The sequence below is a fragment of the Prunus dulcis genome, chromosome 2 (assembly GCF_902201215.1).
Source record: "Prunus dulcis chromosome 2, ALMONDv2, whole genome shotgun sequence".
NCBI lineage: Eukaryota > Viridiplantae > Streptophyta > Magnoliopsida > Rosales > Rosaceae > Prunus > Prunus dulcis.
The window spans coordinates 18362392-18372713 of record NC_047651.1 but is presented as its reverse complement, the minus strand read 5'-3'; the positions used below and the strand labels follow the sequence as shown (position 1 = coordinate 18372713).

General features: G+C 39.6%; 2 protein-coding genes across 2 annotated transcripts; both read right to left on the bottom strand.

The window, feature by feature from the left end:
• Nucleotides 1-1925: 1925 nt before the first annotated feature.
• Nucleotides 1926-3138, bottom strand: LOC117618307 (protein BRI1-5 ENHANCED 1-like). Its single transcript, XM_034347898.1, has 4 exons — nucleotides 3010-3138; nucleotides 2575-2741; nucleotides 2277-2489; nucleotides 1926-2090 (listed from the first exon to the last, which is right to left on the bottom strand). Exons 1-4 carry the CDS (start codon nucleotides 3125-3127, stop codon nucleotides 1926-1928), a joined length of 663 nt encoding a protein of 220 aa, XP_034203789.1. The 5' UTR covers nucleotides 3128-3138.
• A 5007-nt stretch (nucleotides 3139-8145) lies between these two features.
• LOC117618885 (hydroquinone glucosyltransferase) lies at nucleotides 8146-9982 on the bottom strand. Its single transcript, XM_034348646.1, has one exon. The coding sequence runs from the start codon at nucleotides 9806-9808 to the stop codon at nucleotides 8381-8383; it is 1428 nt and encodes a 475-aa protein (XP_034204537.1). The 5' UTR covers nucleotides 9809-9982; the 3' UTR covers nucleotides 8146-8380.
• Nucleotides 9983-10322: the final 340 nt, after the last annotated feature.

Below are 10322 nucleotides of genomic sequence, written 5' to 3'. Positions count from 1 at the left end.
CTTCTTCATATCCGGAACATACCGAACATCACTCAATTCTCTTACTGTTCCATCATGCATCTTTAAACAGATTTTGCCTATCCCTTGTGTTTTGCAGGCATTATTGTTGCCCATCAAAACAACTCCACCATCCAGCTCCTCGAAGCTAGAAAACCATTCCCGAATAGGACACATATGATAGGTGCAACCTGAATCCAAAATCCACTCAGTTGAGTGACCATCAGCAGATGAACTAGCCAAAGCAAACTCAAAATCTTCATCTCCAGATTTTGCAACATTTGCTTCAGAACCCACTTTCTCCTTCTCCTTGTTCTTCAATTTGGGGCAGTCTTTCTTCCAATGACCCTTTTGGCGCCAAAAGGCACATTCATCTTTAGCAGGAAATTTCCCTCGTGACTTTGAACGAGATTTTCCCCGCTTCCCAGATTTTCTTTCCTCTGTTCGACCCCTTGCAACGAGTGCCTCGGTTTGTGAATTTTGAGTCTTCTGTTCCTTTTTACGACACTCATGATTCACCAATGCCGCGGACACCTCATCCAGTTTCACCTCGGATTTTCCATACAACAAAGTAGTTGTCAAATGATCATAATCATCAGGCAATGAATTTAACAAACATAGTGCCTTATCCTCGCCAGGAATTATCACATCAAGGTTTGCTAAATCAGCAAGTATTTTATTATAATCATTGAGGTGTTCATGCATAGAAATACCTGAACGATATTGAAATCGGAAGAGTCGTTTCTTCAAGAAGAGCCGATTTTCTGAGCTCTTGGTCATATACTTCTCCTCCAATTTCATCCATAACTTCTTAGCAGAAGTTTCCTTCATATACGGGTATTTCAACTCCTTATCAAGGAACGATCGAATAGTGGCACAAGCATGGAGATTAATTCGAGTCCACTGCTTGTCATCAATATCTTCTGGTTTATCCTCCAGAACCATATCCAACTCTTGTTGATACAACACATCCATAACTTCACATTGCCACATACCAAAATTATTGGAGCCATTAAATTTATCAACCTCTAACCTTGTACCGGCAATTGGATGTCTATTGGATGTAGGTGCCGACGAAGACGATGCCGACTCCTTCTCCTTCAAAACTTCGTCTTTTTCTCCAGCCATCAAATCTGCCCGGCACTATTCACTGCTACTGTAGCACAACACTATTCACGGGAGCACTGTAGCACCGACACTATTCACGTGCACTATTCACCCGTCACTGTAGCACCGACAGATTTTTCACTCCCACGAAACCCCAGTCGAAAAACTGGAGCTCTGATACCACTTGTTGTGCGGAAGCGTCAACCAACTTTGAGTGAAAAATAAATAACAACAGGCAGGAGAAAAATTGAACAAAATAATCAACAAGAACAACACCAAGATTTATAATGGTTCGGCAATTGCCTACATCCAGTTTGGAGACGATGGAGTATTCCACTATAATCAATGGAGATATACAATAGTGTTTACCACTCAATTTCCCAAAGACCCAAATACACCCAACCTCACACACTCACAAAGGAAGAGAAAACAATGATACAAAGCAAAGAACAACTAGAGAGAATTTGTTTCACTCTTTGGCAAAATGCCTTTCTTGCTATTTTTCTCTTCTACTCACCACTTGGTTGGATGCTTCAAATGAAACCATTTGCTTCCAATTTATAGCCAAAGGAAGTGGCTTCTCAAAGAAGCCAAAGGAAGTGGCTTCTCAAAGAAGCCAAAGGAAGTGGCTTCTCAAAGAAGCCAAAGGTTAGTGTCTTCTCAGAGAAGCCAAAGGAAGTGGCTTCTCAAATAAGCCAAAGGAAGTGGCTTCTCAAAGAAGCCAAGGAAAGTGGCTTCTCAAAGAAGCCAAAGGTTAGCCAAGTCAACAATAGCCTACCACCATTTGTGAAAGCCAATTAATGCATTCACATTGCAACTTGTCAATATCCATCACTTTTGACTATTGGTTTGAGGCAATAATCAACAAGAAGTGCATCCCCTCCCACAAGGCCACAGGCCAGGGTCACAACTTCAAGTCCGGCATTTTTGCTGTTCCCATAGCTCAGAATTTCTTTCTCTGCCAATGTCTTTGAATCTACATAGGCCTTCAATTATATACCACAAAGATTCAATTTTTAAAAAAAAAAATTGAGGGACTAATAGTAGGGAAATTATACTGATAATGATCATAAAACTTTACCAATGTAAGGAACCATTAAATTATCAGTTGGCATAACTTTTGAATTTAAATGAGCAAACAGATATGATTTAGGGCTAGGAGATTTGTATACCTTGAGATGAACATTAGAACAAGCAAATGAAAGATGGAGAGGGGTCCAGCATGTTTCATCCATGAAGTCCCCCAAACCACTCCCATCCTCTTTCAGTGGAGATGCAGCAACCACAGAAGCTGTGTAGATTAGCCTCTTAACTGTTCCTGATTTCAGACAAGACTCTGCAATGCTCTTTGCCCCAGCTATAGCAGCTTCAGTTGTGTTCTTGTACTGCTTTGTAATTTTGTCAGATATATATATGTGTGTGTGTGTGTGAAACTAAATAAGAGTATAAGTGATCATGAAGGAGGCCAACCTGGGAGTTTTCAGTATGTTGTAAGGGAGTTGCTACATGGAAAACAAACTCACAGCCTTCAATTGCATGCTCAAACTCAGTTGGGTTGTAAATGTCAGCTTCAAACAGCACAAGCCTTGCATCTGCATCAGGAAGGCTCTTCAGAAGGCTCACTTTGGACACATCATCTGTGAATATTTCACAAATATATTCAAAGAAATTTGGTTTTATGAGAAACAGAAAAACAGAGAGAAAATAGAGAGGAAACACATACTGTGTTGTCAAACAGTGAATCAAGACCGCATCGTGCTTGCGGTTAATCAATGGTTCTAATTCACAGTTTGACAACCTAAAATACTCGCGGTAGAATCAGTTTAATCAACAACTGACAAATTTTATTTTATTATTATTATTATTATTATTATTATTATTTTCTGTGTAGCAATACAGACATACCCAAGTTTCTGAGTGTTGCATGGACAGTGTAGCCTTTCTGTAAAAGCTTCTTGACAAGCCAAGAACCAATGTAGCCTGCACCTCCTGTAACACATACCTTGCAGCCAAAACTACTCATCCCAATGGCAAAACCTGTGAGTTTACCAATTGCTGGTTTCTCTCATTCTGCATCAAACACCGCATTATATAATAACATACAAGGCCCCTCGCCGGCCGCAAATATATCAGATTACGATTTAAATAGTTTAATTAAATTAAATTAATCCCACACTTCAGTGTGAGGACATCTCGTAGTACTTAAATAAAAATAATAATAAAAAAGGGCACTCTCAACTGCAGCCTCAATTGACCAGTCAATGCGACCAAGAGATACAACCATTTTCAAAGACTGCAATACAAGCCCGCAACTACATATATTCCATCGACCTTTGAAATACAGCCATTTTCAAAGACTGCAAAAAAAGACCTCCACTTTATATATTCCATCGACCTTCGAAATTTCAAACACTACAATACAACCATTTTCTGAGAGAGCGAGAGAAGAGTCGTGTTTTTTTTTTTTTATATAAAGAAACTACAAAACATTTTTGATGATGCTGCAACATGATCCTAAATTAATGCCTGAACTCAAGCCATACTGTGTGCAGCCACTAAGCTTTCCATTGGATTTGCATTTCATTTGAAAATAAATACTTGAATTAATAATACTACAAGATCCATATGCACCTTCTCTCTCTCGCATCCATTAAAATTTAAAATATTGTTCCTGAAAATATTTGCCAGCATTATAATAACAGAAGATGCAGACCGGTCCTTTGAACGGCTTTTTATAAGTCGAAACAGGGAAGATCATCCCCCAATCCTTTTCCCAAAGTTTTCCTAGGGATATGATTTGAGTTTTCTTTTTCTGAAATAAAATATAATTAGATTAGGGCAACAGTATTCAACTGCTGCACTCGAACTTTTCCTCATATATTCTTGGAAGTTCCAACTTTATACTATGAGTTAATAACACCTACATAATCTAAACCACTATACATTACATGTTTACTAATCATGAATAGGTACGAGAGAAAAAAGAATTATTTCAACTCGTGATTTCCCCACGTCTATTTTGCTCGCTTGTCTTCATTACCCTTATGAAGTATCGTTCGACTCCTGTAAAGAGGAGTCTCACTTTCTTGCAGGTTAAATACTTACAAATATAAAAAATCAAGAAATATGTGCGTCCAACTTTAAAATCACTATTTCAATATCCTCAAAACTCAAAATTGGATCAACTAGGAGGGGTAATTACTCGATTCTTTACTTCTCTGGTTCCAAGTGGGTGAACATGCCATAAAAACAGAAGTGGTTTCGAACTCGTGTCTCGAAAAGCTGTGATCTGAATTTATGTTGGATATTTTATTAAACTCATTGATGAGATGTGTTTTTCATTTTTAATTTTTGGTCGGTTTATTGGTGCAACTAGTTGTCAGTAGCGTAACGTCTTTTGCTCATGCATACGAGAGCAGATATGTGTTTTTGTTTTGTTTCATTTGGCAGCTCCGGTACAGCAGCCAGCAGTAGATCAAAAATACATACCTTTTTGGGTTTTGTTGACACTTCCCAAGTGGTTTCCAGAAATAGAAGGGAAAATTGGCTCAGCGAGGGGGAACTTTCATCTTTGAACCCAATCTTGGATTCTATACCTTTTTGGGCCAAACTTGAGTTTGACCTTGGAACCAAATGAAATATGTGAACAACCCAACTGGCCCAACAAAGATTGAGGGGAACAAAAGGGTAATTCCTTTCCAACATGTAAAATAATAGTTGTTCCATGTGACTTGCGGATTGGAAAAATTCTATGCTGAAATAATGATTTGCTGGTTGCATAATTTTTTTTTAGAGATGATGATTGAAAGAGAATTGAAAGAGGACCTTAAATATAAATTGTTTCGATCGTTAATTTATCTTATAGAATAATTCTAGAAAGAATGTGTGCGTTTTTTTTCTGAGTACTGCTATTTCCACCTACCTTTTCTATTTTTCCACTCATTTTATCTTCAAAAATTTAATGACATTTACCTCATTGTAAAATGACTTCTGAGGACAAATTTACAACTCTCTCTCACATGCACCCACCACACCCTTTTTTTTTGTCCCAAAACCTACACCCATCTCCAATCAATTTAGGGGGCTGTACAGCAACCTTTGTCAGTAGTTCAGGTGTTGGTTTCGGATGGTCTTCCTGGACTTCCTTAATTGTAATGTTTTGTGGGGAATTTCTCTTAGTTGGGGCATAGCGCCTCCAGATGAAAAATCCTCTTTTGAATGCTCTGTACTTTGGCCCCAGTGGTGTTGGAATGATATATATCTATTCATTTTGGATTTCATCTAGCGAAGGAGGAGTGAGGGTTGCGATGGGAAAATCAAATTGGTGGTGGGGATGGCTGCGGATGGGAGAAGGAGACGTGAATGTGGGTGTGATGGTCATGGTGTTAACTATTGGGTTTTCACCAGAGGAGGAGGTTGAGAAGAGAGGGGTGGGGAGGGGGGGAGGGGGAATGGCAAGGGCAACTTGGGGTGGGGACTGAAAGGAAAGGGCAACTTGGGGAAGATGAGTGAGGAAATAAGAAAAAAAGGTGAAAATAACACCACTTTTTTTTCTTTAACGGGAATATCCTTACTATAAAAAGACTTGTAAATACGAAACTAAGTTAGCTAGCAAGGATTTGTTAAAATTGCAATCATCCCCCCTCCACCACCACCATTAAAGACAATTAATATTGGAGTGGACTTGGAGATGTGGGGAAAAATAAGATAAAGTGGAAAGAAGAAGAAGAAAGGATAATGTGTCACCCAATTGGTAAAGTACACGAAGAGATAATTTAAAGTTCGAAAACAATTTTTTTTTTTTCGCAATAAAAAAATCAAATCCAATTATTCTAAACTTTTGACCCTCCATAAAGCTTCATCATGATGGCATTTTAATTACGGCCCTTTAATTACCTACCAAGTTTCAATCTAAGGTGATGTGTAAATATCTTCTAGATGAAATCATGGTAATGGGCCTCAGCTATTGAATCATTATGCTCTCTTTGACGGCTCCTCAATAATGAAGCAACTCATTCCATTTGCTAGACTTTCCACTTTGATGGGCATCTTGAAAGATTTAGAGAAACCTAAAAGTCAATATCATAACCCTTCAAAGAACTATTAGATTTGCAAATACTACCTGCTTTTTGACAAATATACAACTATTACAGATTATTAAATACGAGAATTAATCATCCACGTGTACGCAAATAAGTAATAAACATTATAGAATGATAGAATAGACCAATATCAATTACAAAAATACACGTGAGTTGAAAATTTGAATGCCGACATCAACATTTGAACAATTTTACAAATTAATATTCTTCAAAACAAGTGAAGGAGATGCAATTCAAGTTGACCTCAATTAAATACAGCCGTGTGCAACTCTAGTAGTAATTGACCGGGCAATACAAACTAAAAGGAGATGCAATTGTACATAACACAATCGTATTTTCTATCACATGTGTCTTTTCTAAGGTGAACCATATATATCATTATCATCACTTATTCGTCAGCCTGCACAATCATAATTACTTTTTCCTATTTTGCATCAACCATAATTACTTGATTATACAATGCCTTAGCAAATCCATTCATCCATATTTTGGATCCAGATTCTCTTCTCTGATTTTCTCTGCTATGATCTGTTTTACTTTCACTGTAATGCTATCACATCATTAAAAAAACAATCCAAAGATAGAGAATATAGCACGTGGAAATAAATAACATATATTTTATATATTTTTTTGCACAAAGTAAAGGCAATAAACAGCGTTCTCTCCAATCAAATTGAAGCAAGGTTATGGTCATGGTGAGATAGAGAAAGAAAGTGGCTAGGTGGGTGCGCTGCATGCATCCAGGTCAATCTGAGAGAAATGAGAGTTTTTTTTTCTTTTCATGCTTTAGTTTTAAACTTTTAATTGATTAATTAATATTTTAATATTATTCGTATTTTTCAGTTAATTATATATATATATTTACTTTCACTAGGGGTAAAGCTGATGAGAGATGGAGAAGACCAAGAATTATATCAAATTCGAACAAAGGTGGAACTGGTTGTTGTCCAAAAGTTTGAGAAATCATATAATTATTAAGTGTATGTTCGTTGTTTAGTTGATGAGGAACAAAAAGAAGAAGAAAAAAGATTTGTCTTTCATCAGGACAGAACACGAAGAAGAAGAAGAAGAAAAAAACAACTTTAGATGTTAAATATCTCGTTAGTTGGGTGTTAAGTTTTTTTTTTTTTTCTTTTTGAATTAAGAGTAAATTGGGTTTTTGTTTTAGGTTGATGTGTCAACTTTTAAATCCCTTAGACTAAATTTTAATGAGGTGGCGTATGGAAAACAAAAGTAAAATAGATTATGACAGAGAAAATCAGAGTAGAGGATCCAAATTCTAACAATTTCTAGGAGGTCATTTTCCTCTTTTTAGAAAATTACAATAATGCCATTGCTCTTGCCTTTCTCTTTCTCCTTGCCTTTAAGCATTGTGTGACATAATGAATAGGAAAGTTATAAGTTAAAAAGCTCATCTTCTAGAATATATCACCTTTGAGTTAGAAGAGATTTAAATATCGTCATTGACTTTTACTATGTCTCATTTATTTCTCATATAATCACCTGCAAATCCTTTGCGTGTGTGTATATATATATATATATAATTTAGTGGAAGGAATTTCATTCAATAACCAAATAGTATAATACACTGAAAAGAAGACAAAATGATGTGCAAGCTTGGGCCTCTATAAAAAAACCTTTAGCATAAAAAACCCCCAAACAAATCGTTGGTATTAAAATTCATGTATTTTTCTGTTCAATCAAAATTTTGAACATTAAAGGCCTCTCATACTCTTAACTCATGTTTTCGGTTTTTGCTAAGAATTCTAGCTAGACAACCACATGTGATGTGGGGATTCATACGGTACCTTTCCTCTTAATTGTGTATTTTACCTCCCAAATATTAATTGCAAAAGACTTGCCCTACCTTCAATGGCAGCCAGCCACCACCAACCCTCATCGCAACTTGAGTGCCATGACTTTATTGTGATGTAACAAATTTCTCCCAAATTCGGTCATCCCCTTGGCACATTACTCTGTCCACCAATAATATTAGGGCTGCCATCCATCTCAACAACTCCATAGATTAAACATGAAAAGCTTGTTCTATATATGCACCATAATATCTCACAGTCAACCAACAAGTATTATACTAACATGAAAGGAAGGAGAAAGAAAAAGAAAAACATAGTGGGTAGGGGGATGCACGAAGAAACTAATTAAAGACTAAATTTTCAATTGGAAAATTGGGTTTTCCACTTTGTCACCACATGAGCGAGTGCCTTTGTGGAAGCCCCATTCTCACTCAGAGCTTTAGCCGCGGCATCTTTCAGGTCCTTCATTCGGTTTCTGAGCCGCTTACCGTCCTCTCCTTCCATGAGAGCCTGAACCACCAGAGCAATTTCCTCCCTACCCACCAGCCCATTTTCACTGGCTTTGGGCCTCAATGCCACTTTTATGTCCTCAGTGAACATCACAGCGTTCATTTTCTGCTCGGCGTACAGCGGCCAGGCCACAAGAGGCACACCATTTACAACGCTCTCCAATGCCGAGTTCCAACCACAATGGGTCAAGAACCCTCCTGTGGACATGTGGCCTAGAATCTGGGCCTGTGGGGCCCAATTGGGGACCACCAGGCCCCTCCCCTGGGTCCTACCCAAAAATCCTTTCGGCAAAAATTCCAACGGGTCGTTTTGGCTGTGAACGCTGAAATAAGTGGCATTGGCAGCCTTGTCGCTTGGGCTCCTCACCACCCACAAGAACCTCTGCTCACTCATTTCCAACCCAAGAGCCAAGTCATTGATCTGGTCATACGAGAGGGTCCCGCCACTCCCGAAGGAGACGTACAGCACCGACCCACGTGGCTGCTCATCCAGCCATTTCAGACACTTGGAAGACTGCTCGTCCAAAGCGTTACTGAACTCCATTTTCACGAGCGGTCCAACCGGGTAAACCGGCGGCTTACCCGGTTCGCTCTCTTGCAACGCTCTCAAAGCGCCGGGCTCCAACTCCGCGAAGCTATTCACCATGATACCGTCGGCCAAACGGTACCGTTTCGCGTGGTGAAGGACCCATTTGTAGGCCTCGTCCTTACGATCCTGAACTGGGTCGAGCAAATCGCGACCGTGAATCGGGATGCACCCGGGGATTGTGACCGGGTCCGCAAGCTCCCTGTACTCGCACGGCGTCGTTTCGTCGAGCTTCGGCAAGTAGAGGAAGAGAGACAGCGCCATGGCCGTGGAGGGGAAGAAAATGTACTTGGAGAGGTTGAATTCTTTGGCGACGTCGAAGGCGTCGGTGCCGAAGAGATCGACCACGAGCCCGACGAGGTTTGCGCGGGAAATCAAGGACTTGATCGCGTCGCGGAGGGAGGTCAGGGACCGACTGACGGTGAGGGAAATTAGTGTTTCGATTTTGGAGCCTTGGGGAAGATCGTCGAAGCTGACAGGCGGGAGGAACACGTGGTCAATTGCGATTGGGAGGGCGTCGAGGACGGATTTCTGGGCCTTCGTCGGAGGGCCATCGCAGGGGACGATGAAGGTGACCGTGAAATTGTGGTGGTGGACGACTCGCTTGGCGAACTCGGCGAGTGGGATGAGGTGGCCCATGCCCGGACTCGGAAGAATTGCGATGTGAGGTGGCCGTGGTTGTGCTTGCGCCATGTTTGGCAGAGTGCTTTTTGGTGAATCGCTTTTGGGAGGGAAGGGGGTATATGCTATATTTTGTGGGAGTGTGATGAGAAAGAATGATGTGCTGCTGCTGCTTTATATAGGTGGGATGAGGTGTTTTGGAAAAGGCTAATGCAATTTAATTATTTTCTTTTTAGCGAGAGAGAGAGAGAGAGAGAGAGAGAGAGAGAGAGGGATTAATTGTTAATTGGGATTATTAGGAAGGCTGGTTTCTGGAGTTTAGTGGTGGTTTGTTATTGTTTGGTTGTGGTTTGTGGCAGTCGTTGTGGAATTCTATTATGGGGGATACTGAGAATATTTGTGTAATGGGTTGAGAGTGCGAGAAGGGTACGGCTGTTTCTAAAGAGGTAGAGCTTTCTTTCTTGGAATGGTCAGCCATGCACTCAAACACATGTGTGAGTGATGTCAATTCATACGTAAGGCTTATGTTATCAACTTTATATCCTTTTCTTTTTAATGCATAATAATATAAAAGAAACTATGATAT